Source organism: Bubalus bubalis, chromosome 18 (assembly GCF_019923935.1).
Source record: "Bubalus bubalis isolate 160015118507 breed Murrah chromosome 18, NDDB_SH_1, whole genome shotgun sequence".
Lineage (NCBI taxonomy): Eukaryota > Metazoa > Chordata > Mammalia > Artiodactyla > Bovidae > Bubalus > Bubalus bubalis.
The window spans coordinates 52391820-52412101 of NC_059174.1; the positions used below are offsets into that span (position 1 = coordinate 52391820).

General features: G+C 54.6%; 1 protein-coding gene across 3 annotated transcripts in view; it reads right to left on the minus strand.

Moving 5' to 3' along the window:
* The window catches only part of EXOC3L2 (exocyst complex component 3 like 2), a 32479-nt gene extending 14987 nt beyond the window's left edge, over window positions 1–17492 (minus strand). For all 3 annotated transcript variants that reach the window (XM_025269315.3, XM_025269314.3, XR_003104699.3), the window contains exons 1-10: window positions 17339–17492; window positions 12747–13285; window positions 9217–9850; window positions 7531–7642; window positions 6327–6428; window positions 6131–6231; window positions 5820–5930; window positions 4216–4351; window positions 1256–1378; window positions 632–787 (exon numbers count right to left, since the gene is read on the minus strand). In XM_025269315.3, the coding sequence (XP_025125100.1) occupies window positions 632–787; window positions 1256–1378; window positions 4216–4351; window positions 5820–5930; window positions 6131–6231; window positions 6327–6428; window positions 7531–7642; window positions 9217–9850; window positions 12747–13269 (1998 nt within the window). In that variant the 5' untranslated portion in view covers window positions 13270–13285; window positions 17339–17492. The remainder of the gene's footprint in view (window positions 1–631; window positions 788–1255; window positions 1379–4215; window positions 4352–5819; window positions 5931–6130; window positions 6232–6326; window positions 6429–7530; window positions 7643–9216; window positions 9851–12746; window positions 13286–17338) is intronic.
* Window positions 17493–20282: the final 2790 nt, after the last annotated feature.

A 20282-nucleotide genomic window follows, 5' to 3' on the forward strand; every position in this document is an offset into this window, starting at 1 on the left:
CTGGAACCTTTGGAAATTTGAAGGAAAATCCGTAATATAATCTACTGTTTGTAGATAATTTGGGGCTCAGGGACAAAATGTTACCACTGGGGGAAACTGGACAAAGCGTGCCAGAGATCTCTCTCTGCGCTCTTTCTTATAAACACATGTGAATCTACAGTTATCTCCCGGCAAATTAACAAGAAAATTCCAAGGACTCTAGGTTAGAAACTCCCGGGATAGCTTGAGTGAGACTCTTCCGGTCTTGATGATTATAACTGGGTACAAATAAGATTTGCTGATTTTAAATGCTTGGATTTGGAAGCACTCAAGTTCTGAGTTTCTGTTGCATTTAGCGACTCTCTGTGCTCGTAATAATAGCTAGTGTTCAGGATTCCAGGTCCTAAGCCCCTTTGATCTAATCGCCACAACAACGCATAGGGACCATTTTTTCTCATTTGAGCCCAGACTGAGCTCTCGCAGCCGGGAGAAAGCCCACTTTTTACCCGCCTCTAGAGAGCAGAGATCAGAGTGTTACAGTTGGGTACAAGTTGGGTGAGGGTCTCATTCTAAGCCCCCGCCCCCGGCTATCGAGTCCCCAGATTCCCGGTTTTCCTGGTTTTGGAGCCCCCTGCCCTCTGACCGCACTGACCAGTCGTCGGAACAGCCTCTCCAGCTGCGCGGCGTCCTCCCGGAGCCTTCCGGCCACGCGGCTGCGGGTCCGCGCGGAGCCACAGCGCAGGCGCCCGCGGAACAGGGGCCGCACGTACTCGACGAGCGCCCGCCGGTGCAGCTCGGCCACCAGCGCCTGGGGACCGGGGAAGCCGCGAGGGGGTGTGAGCCGCCGATGACCCTCTCTCCCCGCTTCCCACCCGCCCGCGCCCACTCAGGGTATCCAACGGGAACCCCTCCCAGCCCCCAGTCCCCAGGCAGTCCTCCTGACTCCTTATGGGGAACCCCTGACCTGCTCCCTAATCAGCCCGCGAGCCCACCGGCCCCCAAAGGATGCCCCATCCCAGCCCTCTCCGGCTTTCTCCGGAGCTCCACCTCCCAGAGGCCCCAACCCTGCGGGCAACCCTCTCCCCCGCTACACCCCGATACCCGCGGGCACCCACCGCGCAGACCCCAGAATGAGCGCCACCTATCTCTCCCTGATAGAGTTGCTCCCCACCTAGAAGAGGTCTCTCCCTGCCGAGCACTCTGGCTCCTCTCCGCCCTCGCCTCATGGCTGCCCGGGTTCCACCCCGCACCCCTCCCCCCGCCCAAGCAGACGCACTTGGTAAGGCTCATCCTGCATTCTGCGCAGCGCCAGGGCCTTAGCGCCCAGCGTGCCCACGATGCCGTCCAGGGCCTCCGAGCTGCTCAGCCACTTCCTGCGCATCAGCTTGCTAAAGTGCGGCTGGGTGGGACAGAGTGGGCAGAGGTTCGAGGCTCGCCTCCTTTCCACCCTCTTTCTTCACTTAGCAATTCAATATTTGTTCCCCCAACTCTGCTCCTGGCACAGTGCTGGGGACACAGCAGTGCCGGAGACAGTCCAGCCCTGCCTCCCTGGGGGCTCACAGTCCAGAAGGGGAGACTGACGGACCCACTCCCAGGGGGTTAGGAAATCCAGAGGGGAATGGCTGAGTCAGCATAGAGAGTCAAGGAGGGCTTTCTGGAGGAGGGGTCCCCAGAGCTAAGGCCCAGAAGATGGTCACTGTTACCCAAGTGAGGAGTGGGAGAGGGGGTGGTTGAATCCAGGGGAAAGCCAGTGTGAAGATTCAGATTTCAGATGGGCCTGCAGGTCAGAGGGCCAGAAAGGTCAGTGTGGCTGGCAAAACCATCTAGATAATTCACAGGCCCAATGCAAAGTGAAAATGGGAGACCTTTGTTCAAAAACAATTACTTAAGAGGCAGCAGAGTGTTAAACCAAGCTAAGGGCCAATCTAAGCAGGGAAAGGAGTTATGGTTAGCAAGGAGGGGGAAGGTCATGTATGACTGCCCAGTGGACAGATGGGGCTGGTCAGGTGAAGGCCGCAGAACACACAAGCCTCCCGGGCTGTGTGAGGATTTCCAGATTTCTCCTGAGGGTACTGGGGAGCCATGGAAGGTTCTGAGCAGGAGAGGGAGCAGATCAGCTCTGTGCTTCACTGAGATGGCTGGGAGGGGGCAAGACTGAGGCAGAAATGGGGGGTCTGGAAGGAGGGGGAAGGGATGAGGAGGAGGCAAGGAGAATACAGGTAGTAGCTGCATAGGATGTAGTGGGTGGTCCCCTGTCGGGGGAGGGGCGGGAGGCATCTGGATCCTGGAGGTGGGATGGGGAGTGGGTCTGTCCCTGAGATGCAGGCTGGGAGGAGCGAGGGGAGATGCTGCTGTTGGGTGGACACTGGGAGCAGGAGGTCCCCAGACACCCTTGAGGTTGGTGTCCATGGGGGCCCGAAGCAGGATCCGATCCCATTCGGCCCTGCACCCCCTTCCTGCTTTCTCATCCCACAGTAGCCCAGTTTTCTGATCCTCCAAAAATGTGGGCTTTTGTTAGAAAGCAGGTGTGAATCAAACGAGCCGTCTCTCTTAGTACAGCACTCGACTCAGGAAGTATTGCTGTTGCTATGAACTCTGTACATCTACGGAGATCACAGTGGTCAGTACCTGAGAGCTAAACACTTTATGGCCACAAGCCCATTGCTTCCTCACAGCCATCTGAGAAGGCTGTGCTCATTTTCCAGATGAGCAAACAGTGACCCCAAAGGGAAAGCCATTTGCCCAAGACCCCATACCTGGAAGTGGTACCGCCAGGCCTGGAATAAAGATTGTACCTAATTCCCCCACCACACTCACTTACTTTCATTCCCATACTTGTCCATTTAGTCATTCCACAAACATTCTCTGAACCTTTCCTGCATGGCCCAGCCCCGCGTGGATCACTGGGAACACATCAGAGAACTCTTGGGGACACAGCGCAAAATGAGATAAACAAAACTCCAAGCGCGTGATCATCGTAAGCCTTTGGGGGGAATCTGAATTCTGATCTGATATGTGATGATATTAAGGACTGATTGTTCCATTTGTTAGGTAGGAGAGTGGCAGTGAATTATGTTTTTTTAAAAAGGCCGGATTCCTTATCTTTTTGGAGATACAGGTTGAAGTGCTGATGGATGATGACAGGATGTCAAGGATGTAGCTTTAAAAGAAACCAGTGGGCAGGAGAGGTGGGGGAGAGGTGGAGCTGATACTTGCTGGAGCTGGTCCACAGGAGGTCATTCTGCTGACTTTTGTGTATGTTTGAAATTTTCCATTACAAGAAAGTTATTTTAGAAGCATTCCAACAAATCCTTGCCCTTGAGAAGCTAACATTCCAATGGGAGGAGACAGATTGGAAAAAAAAAAAAAAAGCAAAGGATATAGCATGGCAGGTAGTGATAAGTGCTTTGGAGACAAACAGAGCCTGGGGGTGGAGGGGGAGTCTCAGGGGGCTTCTATTTTAAATAGGACAGTCAGAGGAGGTCCTTCTGAGAAGGTGACATTTGAGCCAAAACTTGCAAGAGGTGAGAGAGGGAGCTCTGGGGCTATTGAGGGAAGAGAAGTCCAGGCAGAGGGACTGGCAGGTGCAAAGGTACTGAAGTTGGAATGTGTCTGACACATTAAGGAGCAGCTGGCGCGGGATGTGTCTGGAGTGGAATAAGCAAGGAGGGAAGTGGGAGGAGATGAGGTCAGAGAGGGAAAGGGCAGACCATCCAGGCCCTTGGGGGGCCACCGTGAGGACCATGGCTTTTGCCCAGAGTGAGCTGGGAGCCATGGAGGGTTCTAAGCAGAGGTGGGACACAACCTGATACACAACGTGGACTGAGCACAAATCGCAACCAGGGACATGCACAACACTCAGTTCTGTTCCCCGGTGTTCCCACCAGCCCCCCACTCCTTCTGAACCTTGTCCCCTCTGCGCATGTGCAGGAGCCCAGAGATGAGTAAATGGGGCTCTTGGGACTAGGAGAGGCTGGGCAGGGATTTGGGGGACCTCAGTGAGGAGGAGCTCCACCCAGTCCCCAAGGCCCCTTCCTGCTGATGGCTATCCTCCCCCGACCATGTCCTCCTGCCTCTTCCTTCCTGCACCCCCTACCCCCCTAAACCACCCAGATATAGCCGTTACCCCACCCCACCCCTCCGCTTCCCGAACACTGAGTCATGGGCTGAAGGAGCTGCAGGATGAGGTGGGGGCGCCCCCTTACCCTGGCCCCACCCCAGCCCACTGCCTCTCACCTGCAGCTCCTGGAACAGCAGGTCGGTCAGGATGCGGTGGCAGAGTCGGATCACACGGTCCAGAGCACTGGCAGCCGCTTCCCGGGCTGGCTCACTCTCAGGGGGCCCCACTCGGGCCAGGCGCTCCGCCAGAGCTCTGCAGGGATCCATGGAACCAAAAGTCATGGACCCAAACATCTCGGCCCAACTGTCTGGACCTGTCTCCCCTTAGACGGACCCTATTTTGTGGGTCACAGGGGTGACAGGTCAGAGGGGGGAGCTGGCGGAAGTCAGGGGCTCTGGGGAGGGCCTGGGGTGAGAAATATCAGGGGATGTCTGGAGGATTGGGGATTTGGGGAGCTCTGTGGACTGTCTGGGAGTCTAGGGGGATGTAGTGGAGAGAAGCGGTCTCTCTGGGTCTGTTTCTCTTGGTGCTTTCTGGGTGAGAGTGGGGATGCCTCCATCCTAAAAGTCTGTGATTCTAAAGAACTATAATCCTAAAATTCTACCTTTCTCATTTTCTGTCATTGTAACAACTGATGACCATCTCCATCACTGAAAGGAGAATAACCTGGTTTGGAGGGCACTTGGCACTTTCTGCCCAAATTCCAGCAGACCCCCTTCTGAGAACATATCCCTGAGTCCCCACACTTGTGCCAGGTTTTTCTCTACAAAAGAGTGGAGGCCACTGTCCACCCACTGCGGACAGATTAAATGAATGATGGCAGGTCCAGACAGTGGACAATAGTTCAGATACTAAAGAGGAATGTGGGAACTCCTCAGGTGCTCACAGAAAGACCGCCAAGGTGTAAAAGGGAGAAGGACAGAGTGTGTTCAATATTCTACTATCTGTGTTCTGGGGGGAGTCATCCCCCTTTTTTTTTGGCTATGATGCAAGGCATGTGCATGTGGGATCTTAGTTCCCCACCAGGGATCGACATTTCACCCCCTGCAGTGGAAGCGCAGAGTCTTAACTGCTAGGGAAGTCCCTGTATTTCTTTTTTTTTAAGGGAAGAAATAATATGTACGTACATAGTCATATATTTACTTGTGTATGTATGAAATATGCATATGCATGCACATCTCTGCATATGCATGAAGCGTGCCTCTGCATATATACACTTATTTACACGTATTTACTGGAAAATGTATCAAATAACCCTGCAAAGATATGGGAGACGTTAGTAATAACTGGACCAGAGGAGTAACGGAGGGAAGCTTCTCATTGTATGCCCTATTGTATCTTGAATGCATTCCCGATTTAAAAAACTCAGTTAAAAATAAGTCAATAAAAAAGGAAGTAATATAACTGAATCACTTTGCTGTTAGAAATTAACACAACATTGTAAATCAACTATACAAGTAAGATAAAAACATTTTTAAAAAAATGTAATTCCTAGAGTCTGGCTTCTAGGTTCCTGTAATTCCAACACCCCCAGGTTTTCATTACTCTATAGTCTAGTGATGCTGTGGTTCTGTCTAGGACTCCCAGGTTTTAGGATTCTCAGGTCCCCTGTGTATGCCTCTCGGGGCCAGGTGTGCAGTCCCCACCCAGGATCCAGGCACCCCAGTTGAGCTTGTCACCCTGGACTGGCATCTCCCCCATACCCGGTGGATGCTCTCACCTCAGAGGGGGCCCACAGTTGACCAGGGAGATGGTCCTGCTGATGTAGGTGTCGGGTGGCAGCTCGCGGACTCCTGGGTTCTCATGGAATCGCTCCACGCGCTGCTGGAAGCTGGTGGGAGGAGAAAGGGGAAATGGCAGACAGATGGAAGCACCACAGGATAAGGGTCCCTGGCTGGGCAGTCAGCCCTGCAAAACCTGTGATGCCTACAGAGGCGCCCCTGCCCATCTTGACTCGATTCACTTTCATCTGTCCTCTCTCTGTTGGGTCCCAGGTCCAGATGCCCACTCCCCATCCTCAGTCCTCCATACCTCTGCAGGAACTCTGCCAGCCCTCCTAGGCAGCAGTGGGCCATCCGCTCCCCGAACTCCTGGCTGATGCGGGGCGCTCGCTCTGTATGTTCTTCCAGCAGCTGCATGGTCCAGGGGGGTGAGGAGGGGGTGAGGAGGGAGCCAGGTCCCAGTTGCCCACCCCAGCTGATTCTCCCTCCTCTTCCCCGCCCCGTACCTCACACACGTCCTGGGCTAGGTTGCTGGACCAGTCCTCCGTGCTCCCCCAGTGCTCACCGTCCTCCTGCAGCACTCGAAGCAGGGCTGCCCGCGTCTGAGCCTGGAGGAGGGCAGAGGCAGGGGTCAGAACCCCGGGAGCCTCTCCCACCTCAATTCCCATACCTTAGGCCCCAGCAGGTCCGGAGTCTACCTGTGAGCTCATCAAGGCAACACCCGAGAGAGGGACTGGCCCAGAAAACTGCCCCAGCCCTTTCCATTCCTAAGCCTACAATTTGGCGCCTGATATTAAGAGTCTGTGGTTTTAAGGCACCTCCATCTAATGGCCAGAGGGCTTGAGGGTTTATTCTCTCATTATCTGATGATTCTAAGGCTCTGCTCTCAGGTTCCGCAAAACAGTTCGCTCAGGGTTTCCAAATTCTGAGAGTCAAGAATTCCAAGAATCTGAGGTTCTCAGGTTTACACATCTCTGATTCTCTAGTCCTGCCCTGTCTTCAGTTCAGTGAGTCTGAGAATCTAGACTTATTCGAGTCTAAACTTCAAAGCTTCAAGTTTAGAATCGAACTGATTAGAATCAGAATTGCAACTAGAATTAGAGTTGCAAAGATTCTGATTTCTGTGGCTGAGGCAGGACTGGCTTTTAGACCAGAAACACAGCTGTGGCTGGGATGGGTGTTTCCAGCAGGGCCATTCTGCTTAGTGATAACTATGCCCGGCCAATCATTAAGCATGTTTATTTACTATCAGCCCTGCTTATATGCAAAGGTGTTTTTTTTAATATAAATTTATTTATTTTAATTGGAGGCTAATTACTTTACAATATTGTATTGGTTTTGCCATACATCAGCATGAATCCTGCAAAGTTGTTTCGATGCCCTCTTTCTGTGAGTCCTTGGGTCTGTAAGCTGAGGTCCTGTGACCGACTCTGTCTTGCTGTAAGATTTGAAGTGTCCAAATATATTGAACCTTTACCGAGTGTCCCTATGCCCGGCTGGGTGCTTGAGATACACTGAACATGAGACAGAATTGATCAGTATGGGCTTACATTTCTCTCTTTTGGACAAAACTCAGAAGTCCATAAAGGGAAAAGGGAGATGGAAATAGGGAAATGGGGAGGGGAGAGGCCCCCCAAGCCCAGTGTAACCCCCACCCACCTCTGCAGAGTGCCTCCCGCTTCCTGATCACCAATGCCAAGTTCTGGGTACCTTCACGTCTGTGACACATTCATCCTCCAAGCCACGAAGGGTGCCAGGCGACAGAAGGGGCCCCAGCTCCCCGTTCTCCAGAGCAACCATGTCCACCAGACCCAGGACCTCTCTAGGGGTGGGGGAAAGAGGCAGGGGGTCTGTGAGAGCTGGGGCTGGACAACTGAACCCCTCCCCACACTCACCCCTTCACGCTCTCTGTGTTTGTGACCTGAGCCACTCCCTTCCTCCCTTGGGGCCAGCTTTGCTCATCCCTCAAAGGAAGTCTCTGGAATTGTTGCTCCCTTGGCTCCAGCTCTCTGAGTCAGCTCCCTGATGGATGGTGTCCGGGCAAGACTTGGAGGGATCAAGTCCAGACGTGATGATCTGGCACGCAAGGTCTCACCCACCAGAGGTTCACAGGACAGCTCCCTTCCACCTCCTCCCCTAGTCCCTGCGGCCTCGCCTCGCCTGGTAGGCCTCCCCCATCAGCCCTCACCCCTGGCTTCTGCCCTTCTGCGTGCCCCGGCCTGTGCCATGCCATGACTCTCACCACACTTCCCCACTACCCCCACACACACCAGTCTTTGGCTCATGGCATCCCCTCAGCCAGAAGCCCCATCTCCCTAAAAGTCAGACTTAACATCTCACATCCTAGGCTCCCTATTCTGCCTCCCCCTCTGACAGTCGGCATGTGAGTGTCATGAACAGATATTCCCAAATGGGATGTGGGTTGGGGGTAACTGTTGCCTTACTATTCTTCTGGTGTCAGCACCCTGATTTTGATGAGGAACCACCCACTCCCTCTCCTTCCAGTGCGTGGTTTGCGCATGGCTGATCCCTTTTCCCTGGAGTCCGTAGTGACCCAGTTATCGCTAATCATGGTATTCCATCCTCTGGCCACAAGGATGGAATGTTTTAAGGTCCAAAGCCTCGATGGTTATAAAATTCTAGGACTGGAGGTGTCAATGGTACTCAGGTTCTAGGTGCTAAGATTATAGAATTCAAGAGGCTAAAACTGTGAAGGATCAACAGTGTCAAAGTTCTAGGATCCAAAGAGGGGGATAGTGAATTTCCTAGTGGTCTAATGGTTAGGACTCAGCTTTCACTGCTGAGGGCGGGTTCAGTCCCTAGTCAGGGAATTAAGATCCCACAAGCCTTACATGGCAGACCAGAAAAAAAAAAAAAAAAAGCTAAGGTATAGGACTCAAAAGGCTCATCAGCACCAAGGTTCTAGAATTGAAAATGTCATCAATTCTCAAGTTCTAAGATTGGAAGAGTCATCGGTGGTAGTGCCCTAGGGTTGAAGGCTAGAGTGCTGTATGGGTTCTAGAATTCTAAGGGTCAACAGTGCCAAGATTTCAGCAGGACAAGGGTCACTGGTGCTAAGAGTCTCGGATTAGAAGGGTGGGCAGTGCTAAAATTCTAAGAGCGCAAGTGTTGAGGATTCTAAGGTTCGTGTATGGTGCTAAGGTTCTACGATCAGAGGCTTGCTGTTGCTGAGCTCTAGCGTGGAAAGCGTGCTGAGCCGTAAGATTCTCGGACTGTAAATGTCACCAGCGCCGAGTCTGGAAGGGTCAAAGATGTTCAGGTTCTAGGAGTGAAAGTCCAGGGTCCTTAGGATCTGAAAAGGCCGGGACTGGACGGGGTGGAGGGAGGGGCGTTCTGCGCGACTTCGGGGCAGCTGATCGCTGCTCCCCAGCTCACCTGGGGTACACCTGGTTGTGCCAGTGCAGCAGCGCGTAGCGGTCGGCCAGCGGCAGCCTCCGGCGCGCGGCGGCCCCGATCCACTCGGCCAGCGCGCCGTGGTAGCCGCGCAAGTAGATGCCAAAGGCGCCCAGGCCGGCTGGGTAGGAAGGCGCCAGGCGGCCCCGCACGACGCCCATGTCCTCCAGCAGCCGTCCCCGCAGCGCCTCCAGCTGCCCGGCCAGGCCCCCGGGCGCCCCGGGCGCCGCCGCCTCTAAGCGCTCCCGGGCCGCGCGAGCCACCGCCTCGGCCCAGCGGGCGCGCAGCTTGCGGGCAGCCTCGGGTCCCCGGCGCCCGTCGGCCGCCTCCTCCTGCACCAACACCTGGCCCAGCTGCGCCACGGCGCCCGCACCAGAGCCCGCGCCCAGCCCGGGGCCCGCCAGCGTCTCGCGCACCAGCGCCCACATCTCGCGCTGCAGGGCCTCGTAGAGCAGAGCCACGTCCCGCGCCCGGCGGCCGCCGCCCGCGCCCTCGGCCTTGGGCGGCCCGGGCGCGCCGCCCCCCGACGACGCCAGCTCTTCGGCCTCTAGCTCCAAGATGTGCTCGTCGGCCCGCGCGAGCTCACGCTGCTGGATCAAGCTCAGGATCTCCAACACTGTGGGCGCAAAGCGGGCGATCAGGGGCTGGAAAACGGGGCGGAAGGAGGCGAAGAATGGGAAAGGGTGGGAGGCGAGGGGGAGAAGGTTCGGGGTCGTGAGGGGGTGGGGGCAGAGATGGAGGAGGAGGTCAAGGGAGGAAGGTGAGGAGAATGGAGAAAATGAGGAGAGGGATCAGGACTTGGGGACGGGAGGATGGGGGAGAGGGAATGAAGGAGGGAGAGAGAGAGTCAGGAAAAGGAGGAGACAGAAGAGGGTTGGGGAGGGAAGAGGGGGTTTGGTGATGGGAGACGGAGTCTGGATATGGGAAGGAGGTCAAAAGACTAGAGGGTGTCTAGGAAGAGGATAAGATGGGGGAGTCAGAGTAAGATGGGGGTAGGGGTTGAGGAAGAAGGAAAGGATTAGGGCTTGGGGTAAGGGGTCAGCGCTGGGAAGAGAGTATCAGGGGGTGGGTTAGGATATGGGGAGGGGTCGGGGAGCTGAGGGCGGATAGGATAGAAAAAGTGCATCAACATTTTACAAAAGGCATCAGAGAAAGTGCAGAGGCTGAGGGAGGGCAGTCAGGTCCAGGTGAGGGGAGAGATGGGGGCCTGGAGGTGGGAGGAGGATGTGAGGACCAGAGGTGGGGCTTTTGGGGTGCAGACAACTGTGGGGGTGATCTGGCTCTCTGGTGATTTCACACTCCCCCAGGAGAGGGGAGTCCTCTGAGGCCTCAGAGTGAAGGCAGAAGCAGGGTCCCAGTGGCCCAGGGTTACCCCCAACACCTCCCCCCACTCCCCTTCCTCCCTGGCAGAGAAACTATTTCCTGGCTAGTGCTATTTCTGCCCATCCGTTTCCAGAAGGCGGGGGCTCCACTCACCCGCTTTGCACCTCCCTGCAGTGCCCTCCCAGTCCCTAGGGCGCCAGGCTGAAATAGCCTCTGATGCAGGATGTGGAAGGCATCAGAGGATGAAGAAAGGGGACTCCGTGCTGGGGCAGCAGGGGCTGTCCGTTGGGGGAGGCCAGGGGTGGGGGTCGGGGAACAGAGACAGGGCCGGGGGTGGAGTTGGATGAAGGTGGGGATTGGGACAGGGTTGGGGTTGGGATGGAGTGTCGGGGTTGGGGCTGGAGATGAGGATGGGGTGAACGTGGGGGTTGGGATGCGGGAGTTCAGGATGAGAGCCAGGGTGGTGCTGCAATCTGAAGAGGGAGGTGGGGAAGGAGTTGAGGATGGCCTCTGGCTTGGGGTAAGGATGGGGCTGGGGATGAGTTGAGGCGATGGTAAGGATGGAAAGAAGGAGGTGAGTTTGAAGAAGCCTGGAGGTGAGCTGGGGTTAGGAATGCGGAGAGTGAAGTTGGAGGCTGGAAGTGGGTGGTTAGGATTGGGATTGAGAGGATGAGTTTGGGTTAAGCTTGAAAACAGGGGCTGGGAATGCCACTCAAACCAGGAAGTCGGGGAAGGGAGTGGGGTTGAAGGGGGACACTGAGATAGACCTGGGGTTGGGGGGTGGGAGTGAGATGGAAGAGGGGAAAGAGTTGCACACAGGGACGGGATTGAGGGTAGGATGAGAGGAAAGGGACGGGCCATGGCATGGGACTGGACCGCTTGGCAGTTGTCATGGTGTTGGGCATAGCTCTCAGGTTAAAGATGGCATTTGGAAAAAGGGATGGGTTGAGAATAAGCATGTGGATGTGTCTCAGGGTGGAGACAGATGATGGAGTTGGAATAAGTGTGACTGGAAACCAGAAAGGCACCAAGGAAGACATTGGGGTTTGGGGTACAGCTGGGGTTGAGGATACAGCTAGAGTGGCGTTGTGAGTTGAATTGTGTTTGTCCCCACCAACCTCAAAAAACAAACAAACAAACAAAAACAAAGATATGTGAAGCCCTAACCCTTAATACCTCAGAATGGGATCTTATTTGGAAATAAGTCATTTGCAGAGGTCATCAAGTTAAAATGGGATAACAGGGTGGGCCCTGATCCTGTGTGACTGTCGTCTTTGTAAGAAGGGAAATTCGGACACCAAGACCGACAGGCACAGAGGAGATGAGGTGAAGATAGAGAAGGCCACAGGGGGACGGAAGGCAGGAGGGATGCAGCTACAAAGCCAGAAACGTCCAGGAGTGCCAGAGTGCCAGCAGGTGGCAGAGGCCGGGCAGGCCTGAGAGTGGGCGTGGCCCTGCCAACACCTTGATTTCAGACCTCTTCAACTGCAAGAGAATAAACGTCTGTGGTCTTAAGCCAGCCAGTTTGTGTACTAACAGGAAACTAACCCAGGTGGTGATGAGTTTGGGGGGATGTAGCTGGGAGATGGAGGGAGACATCAGGCATGGGGGTGAGCTTGAAGATGAAACTTGGGTATAAGTGGAAGTAGGGATGAAGTTGAAGGTGGAGGCTGGGGCTGGGGGTTTAGGACTGGGGTGGAGTTAGGGCTGGGGTTCAGAGTGGGATGGAAGAAGAGATTGATGATGAAGGAGGAGGTTGAGGTGGGGGTTGGAGTTTGGGGCCAGAATCAGGGCTAAGGATGGGAATGGGATGGACTGTGGAGGTCAAGGTCAAATGTAGATATTTTGAAAGGAGATGGGATTGAGGCCGAATTTGAGGGGAGTAAGGGAAAGAGGTTTGAAACTGGAGACAGGGAGGGCATGGGAGATGAGACCAGAGTTGGTGATTTGATTGTCGTTGGACCACGGGGCAAGGTTGAAGGTGGCAGGTGGAGAAAGGGACAGACTGGGGCTGGGGGTGGAGGTGGGGCTGAAGCTGGAGCTTGACGATGGAGATCAGGACCGCAGAAGGGACGGGCTGGCCCTGTCCATGGAGGTGGGCGGATGGAAATTGGAGATGTGAATGGCAATGATGTCACAGGTAGAGACACTGTGATTCTCTCAGGTCTGAGCCAGGGCTCCGAACTCACCTGACAAGGGCTCTTTCACCTTTGGGGGCTCTGGGACCTTGGGTGGGGGCTCGGGAGCCGCCTCACCTGCAGGCACCACCCTCTCAGCCAGTGATGCCCGCCGGGGCTTGGGCCCACGCCCAAGTCTCAGGAAGGCCAGTCTCCGTGCAGCCTCTCCAGCCGCCTCCTCGTCCCCCTGGGCTCGGCTCCCCTGAAGCCTGGCCAGGAGGCCGAAGTCTGCTGAGCTCCTGCGAATCCCTGGCGACAGCACCCGGCCCAGGAAAGAGCGAGGCTGCCCATCCCTGGGGCTGCCTGCCCGCCGGCCGGGGGTTTTGCCCAGCCGGAAGGGGGACAGGCCTGCCAGCTTCTCCAGGGTGGCTCGACGACGACATGACGTTCCATTGGGCAGAGACCCCAGCTCCGCAGCCTCCTCTTCTTCCAGTCCTGAGACTTCCTCAAAGGGGTTCCGAGAGGACCTCAGAGGCAGTGTCCCTGCCCGGGGCACCTTAGAGTCTGCCACCCCTAGACTCTTGAGGATGGGCATTTTGGCAGGAGAGGACCTGGGGGCGGGAGGCGGGGAAATGGGCCATCAGTTGGTATTGTTGGTGACGGGTGGCATTGATGACAGAGCCTTTGTGTCCCCAGCACTTTGAAGCATGTGTGCCAAGCACTGGGCTGAGCACTTACACACCCCCAGAACCTGCACAACCTCCTGCGGTGAGCACTGTCACTATGCCCATTTTGCAGATGAGGAAACTGAGGCTCATAAGAGCCTAACGTCCCATAGCGATTCAGGGACAAAGCTGGGATCCAGACCCAGGCCTGTCTGATTCTAGATCCTGGGCTCTTTCCCTGGAGCACTGGTGTTCAGACCCTTCCCCTGCCTCACTCCTGCCCTGGGACCCTCCTGTTCCAGGAGCAAACAGGCTGAGAGGGGAAGGTCCCCTCCTACATGGGGACCCAGACTGCACCCCACCATCTACCCAGGCATCCTGTTCACACTCTCGGGCACCTTCGTCTCCTCCCCATCCAGTCAGTACTCCCGTCACCTCTACCCTACTCATTCCACCAGCAAACTTTTACTGGGAAAGATGCAGAACAAGCAAATCCATAGAGACAGAAAGATTAGTGGTTGCCAGTGACTGGGAGAAAGGGACTGGGGCCTGACCACTTAATGGGTACAGGGTTTCCTCTTAGAGGGATGGAGATGTTCTGGAATCTGTGGTGATGTTTGACCACCCCTGTGAATACATGAGATGCCACTGAACTGTACACTTTAAAATGGCTAATATGGTAAATTTAATGTTGTATAGATTTTACCACACACACACGTACATGCACACATGTACACACACACACACACTTATTAGGTATTTGTATCAGTCCAGCCCTGTACAGGCACTGAGGACACAGCAGTGGCCAAGGCAGACCCAGTCTCTGCCCCTGTGGGGCTGGAAGCTTCCAGAGTCTGGCCCATTCCATCTCCTACATCCCTGTCTCCTCCCTCTTCATGGCTCCTACCCTAGTCCAAGCCCCCTCTTGCTTCTCTACTTCAGCCTCCTCCCTGATCTCCAGCCTAGTCCTCCAGTGCACCTTTGAGGACCTTGTTAGGGCTCAAATTCGCCCCTCCCCTTCTCTTAACCCTCCATGGCTCCCCAGTGCCCTCAGGACAAAATTTGGGCTGGACAGCTGTATCCCTCATCAGCACTATCCCACATTTTCCTCCTTCTTCCTCCAGGCTCCTCTGGGCTTCAACATCTGCTTCTACATGGAACTCTGTTCTCCATGGTCCATTCAGGCTTTGGGACCCAGCTCAGATGGTGCCACCTCCAGGAAGCTCTCCAGGATATCCAGGATGAATCAGGTGCTCCCCTCCCTGATATTCCCACTCTGGGTCATCGCTGTCTGGGGATGGGTCTGTGAGCCCCGAGAGGGCTGAGTCAGGACTGTCTGGGTCACCACTGTGTCCTCAGCTCCCAGGGCAGGCACTCTGGGAATGCATGAGGGCCAAACAGGAAACGAAGGAAGGGGGCAAGGACTTCATTTCTCGTGGGGGAGGAAGAATGATAAGTCAAACTGGAGAGGTCAGCAAGAAGCAGGCTAGGCAGGGCCTCAGAAGTCAGAAGGAAGGGCCTGAGCTTTCTCCCGAGGGCACTGGGGAGCTGTGAAGGGCTCTTTTTCCTTTGTTTTAACTTTTGGCCACGTGTGGGACCTCAGTTCCCCAACCAGGGATTGAACCCACACCCCCTGCTTTGGAAGGCAGAGTCTTAACCGCTGAACCGCTGGGGAAGTTCCGGAAGGGCACTTTTGAAAACAATGAAATAGTCCAAACATTCAGAAAAGTATAGAAAACAAATTTACTAAACACCCTTGTGCTTATGATCCTAGCTGCATCTAACGCAAATATATGCTCTCTTGGGTTCCGTTTTTGTTTTCTAAAGAAATAAACATTGCAGAGCATTCCCTGGTGGTCCAGTAGTTAGGGGGCTGCCCAGGTGGCGCTAGTGGTAAAGAACTCGCTTGACAATGCAGGAGATGTGAGTGATCAAACGCAGGTTTGATCCCTGGGTTGGGAAGATCCCCCTGAGGAGGGCATGGCAATCCACTCCAGTATTATGCCTGGAGAATCCCATGGACAGAGGAGCCTAACAGGCTACAGTCCATGGGGTCGCAAAGGGCTGGACACGACTCAAGTGCTTTAGCACGCACCAGTGGTTAGGACTCTGCGCGTTCACCGCGTTCACCGCCAAGGCCACAGCTTAGACACAGGTCGGGGAATTAAGACTCAAGCGTTGCAAACACACTGAAGCCGCCCACACCCCTCCCTGATCCCTCTCCCAAGGAAAGCCATCCCTTTGCCTACCCAGACTAGTACCCAGAAATATCATATTGTTTTGCGCGGTTTCAAACTCTCTATAAACACTATCTTACTACATGTGTCCCCTGCAACTCGCTTTTTTCTTTCCTCACATTTTGCACGTGAGATTTGTCCATGCCTGTCGCTGTGGCTCTAATTCGCGCTACACACTGTATTCCACTGCGCAACTATGACAAAATGTGTGAGGCATCGGAGGTTCCCACAGACACATGGGCTGCTTTCAACCGGGACAGGGTCGGAGCAGGCTAGGGCCAGGGTCAAGATGGGGCACTGGGTGTGGGGCTGCATGGGGGCACTGGGAGGAAGCCGATGCTGAAGGGGCCCTGAGTTGGCTGGGCTGTGGGCACAAGCCTCTCCTTTGCTGGTGGTGACCCCACTTCTTTCCTCCCTGACTTCAGCCTCTAGACCTTAGCCATTGACTCTCAAGCCTCCTGTTCCTCAAAACACCATCCTAGCCTCTCTGTAGTCTCCATGGTCCCCGATCCCCCTGGGAGGCAGTCACCATGGCAACCCTTGCCTGGAACCCCTGTGGCTGTGGGCAATTGGTGCCAGCCCCTCCACACACACACAAACACACACGCATGCACACACCCCACATACTGATTCTCTTTCATCTTCCAAGCTGGGCTCCACAGGCCTCATCTTCAAAATGGCTCTGTCATTCCTAGAACTGGCTCCATCATTCCTCCCCCGCAAAAAACTCCACCTCCCCCTCAAAACAGGGGTCTTTGCTTTCCCTCCAGCAGAAGTCAACACCACTCAAACTAGATCTTTTTTCACCCAAACGAGATTTGACATTCCTACGCCAGCTCCCACATCCACCCCTAAACTGGGACCCCTCCCCCCCAAATCATTTCCAACATCCTCAGACCTGTCTGCAACATTTTCCCAAAACTGACCCCGACGTCTTTCCCTTTCCTGGCTCCAGCACCTACCTCTGCAACCTGACTCCAACATCCTGCCCCCTCCAGCCCCCTCGTCAGCCTCCGGGTGCTGGCCCCTGACTCACTTCCGAGGGATCCCTCAAGCCCCCCAGCCTCTGTGCCCCCCGCAGGATGTCTTGGCCACCAGAGCTTCCCTCTTTGGGCTCCTCCTCCTCTTCCTTGCTACCAGCCTTTCCCCAATGCCCCGAACATTTTGCAGGCCGGCCAGCCTGTTTGCAGAAGTTGTTGCCTCCAGTCCCATGCCTGTGATCAGGGAACTGCCCTGACCAGCTGTGTCCTACACAACCCCAATTCAGACCCTGCCCGAAAACAACTCCGTCACTAGACCGGCCTGTTCCAGGTTCACCTACATCTTCAATCCCAGCCTCATCCCGCCTCCTGCTCTATCTCCATCCCAACCCTGGTCACCGCTCCCATCTCTGGGACCCCATCTCTTGGGGGCGGAGCAGACCGCCCATCCCTCTCTGGCCTCAGCCTTCCCACCTGAACTCAGAGCGCTTCCGACCCAATGACACTGTGTCTCTCTGCTCCCTTGGTGCTTCCAAGCTCTCCGTGACTCCCTGGCAGCCTGGATCGGCAGAGTCCCCACGGCGTGCCCTGCACCCTCCTCCTCCTGCCCCCTCCCTCCCCCCAGCCTCGGGCTGGCTGACGCCCCCCCACCAGGTCAGGCCCTAGAGTTTCTCTTTGCCCCCAGCCTCTCCTGGCTTCAGGGCACACGCTCTCCCCAATTCTGGTCCAGCACCCAGTTCAGAGGCGCGGGGCTTGTGACTCCCCTTCTCCTGCAAACTCACCTCCTCGTCACCGTCCCTCTGTCCTGGCTGCTGTCCTGTGTTGAGGCTCCTTCAGCCAGGACTGCCAAGAGCTTGGATCTGAGGAGGGGGGGTTAGAGGAGGTCAATTTCCTGTCAGGAAACCCCTCCCTCCCTGGGGCCAGGGGCGGGAAGGACTTGTTATCTGTCTGCCCTTTTAGGCCAGGCTGTGTTGGGCTGGGAAGAGGGACAAGGCTGCGGTCAGGCCCCACCTTCATCCACCCCAACCGGAATTGGCAACCCCCCCAGTCTGCTCTTCACACCTCCCAAGGTGACAACACCCTCCTGGGTACCCCCCGGAGACACCCCATGCTGGCTGTGGGCCCCGAAGTTCTCTCCTGGTTTCCCCGCTCTGGGGTGAAGACATGGAGGAAGGTTCTGCTGGGACCAGGGGCTGGTTGGAGGCCTCAGGGGGTGGCCCTGGGCAGGGCTTTGCTCTTGTGGTTCTCTCTGCCTAAAAGCCCGTGTCTCCAGGTCTCCGTATGCCTGCCTTCTCGTTATTACCCAGGTCTCAGCTCCAGCGTCCTTTCCTCCAAGGAGAGGTTCCCGACCAGCAAAAGCCCTTCTGCCCATCCTGTACTCTCCTCCCTCCTCAGAGACATTGCTCTGGACTTCCCTGGTGGCTCAGATGGTAAATTGTCTGTCTACAATGTGAGAGACCTGGGTTCGATCCCTGGGTTGGGAAGGTTCCCTGAAGAAGGAAATGGCAACCCACTCCAGTACTCTTGCCTTGAAAATCCCATGGACGGAGAAGCTTGGCGCAGGCTACTGTCCATGGGCTCGCAAAGAGTTGGGCACGACTGAGCGACTTCACTTTAGAGCACTTTCTACAATCTGAAATGATCAAATCCCTCTGTCTCCCTGGTGGATTTTCTGACTGTCCCAATCAAACGTAAATTCAATGCAGATTTTGTTTACTGTGTTCATTGTGATAACCCTAAATACATGCCTGGCACATAGTAGGTGCTCAGTAAAGATCTGTTAATGGAATGCGCCAGTGGGGATAGAGCAGTGCTAAGGAGGGGAAGTTGTGGATGAAGACGGCAGATGGGTTGGGGTGAGAAATGGGCTGGGGGTTGGATGGAGTGAGATGCAGGATTAGGGTTACTTTCAAGGCTGGGTTTTAGGCTTAGGTGGCCCTTTGGGTTCCCAGGCATAGTATCTCAGGTGTTTGGCCTGAGAGAATGATCACTTGCCTCAGCTTGATTGGGGTTGGGATGAGGTAGGGTTGACATTAGGGACAGGAGCTGGGCTCAGGGGTCACTCCTTCTCCCCTAGCCCCAATGAGGGTTCATTAGGTTGGGATAAGTGCATCAGGGGTTAAGATTCCAAGGTCTGAAGGCCTCCATTCAAGGATTGGATTTGTCAGCAGAGGGCCCCGGGGAAGGGGCTGATTTGGTGGCCAAGAGGGCAAGGGAAGAAACAGGCTTTGTCCTCCCCAAGTCAGTGTGGACCCATGATAATGAGAAGGCAGGCCAGCTGGAACCAAGCATCTGTTATGGGCCATGGACACTGTTGGATTTCTCCCTCTATTTTAACTTAATTTTTTATTGAGCTGTAATTCTTACGCCATAAAATTCACCCTTTTAAAGCATATGTCAATGGTTTTTGGTATATTCACAAGGTTGTGGCAACCATCCCCACTATCTAATTCCAATTCACCACCCCAAAAAGAAATCCTTAAATCCTAAAACCTGTTAGCAATCGTTCCTTACTGCGCTCTCTCTCCAGCCTTTGGCAACCCTGAATCTACTTTCTGTCACTAAAGATTTACCTGTTCAGGATATTTCAAATAAATTTATTGTGTTTAGTTGTGAAGTTGTATCCAACTCTTTACAACCCCATGGACTGTAGCCCTCCAGGCTCCTCTATCCATGGAATTTCCCAGGCAAGAATACCAGAGTGGGTTGCCATTTCCTTCTCCAGGAAATCTTCTCGACCCAGGGATCAAACCCTCATCTCCTGCATCGGCAGACAGATTCCTACACAACTGAGCCACCTGGAAAGCCTATTTCTTATAAATGGAATTATACAGTAAATGGTCTTTTGTATGTTTCTTTTGATGAGCATAATTTTTTAAGGTTATCCATGCCACAGCCTCCCTCCGCTCTTTAAGCCTCAGTTTCCCCATCTGGGAAATGAGGTGGGGACTATACTGGGAACTACGGAGCCAGGGTGAGCCCTGGAGTGGTGGGCAACCTGTGTAGGGAGGTGATCTTCTGCCCTCGTGTGGTGTTTTGGAGAACTGCAGCTGTCAGCGCTAGGGCTGGGAAGGGATTGGGCGGATTCAGCCTCTATCCATTTCCAAGACCCCACCCCTCATCCCGCAGAACCCTTGGGATCCCAAAGCTCCCAGAACAACATTCTGAGCTCCTCCCTCTCTGCCTCCCACCATCCCTGAGACTCCTCAGGCTCCATTTGTTGAATAGTAATAATATCACCCGTTTAAGAAATTCTAATCTGTTCCCGCAAGAACTGCTTTCCTTACATAGTATCATTAATTTGTCACAGAGCTAGGCTGCTACTTTTACTGTCCAGAGACAGGAAGCCATAGTGGACAAGAGCCTACCTTGTGGAGTTTGGTGACGCTTGTGTTCAAATCTCAGCCCTGCTGCTTACCAGCTGTTTGAACTTCCACATGTGGTTTTTCCTCTATAAGCGGGGGAGACAATGATGGTCCAATCTCATGCTGTAGCAGAAAGGATGAAGCGCTCAGAGTCTGGCACAGAGGAAGCCTCTGTGAGTAGATGTAGCTGATAGTATCAAGCAGTGACATACAGGTCAAGACGTTACAACCAGCTGAATGAGGGCGGAAAGCCTTTCTTTGTAGCATGTGCCAATTTCCATGGTGTAAATATTTCCACCATGGCTAATTCCAGGCTACCAGGGAGAAGTCATTGAAAGCGTTTGGGGGGAAAGAGATGTGC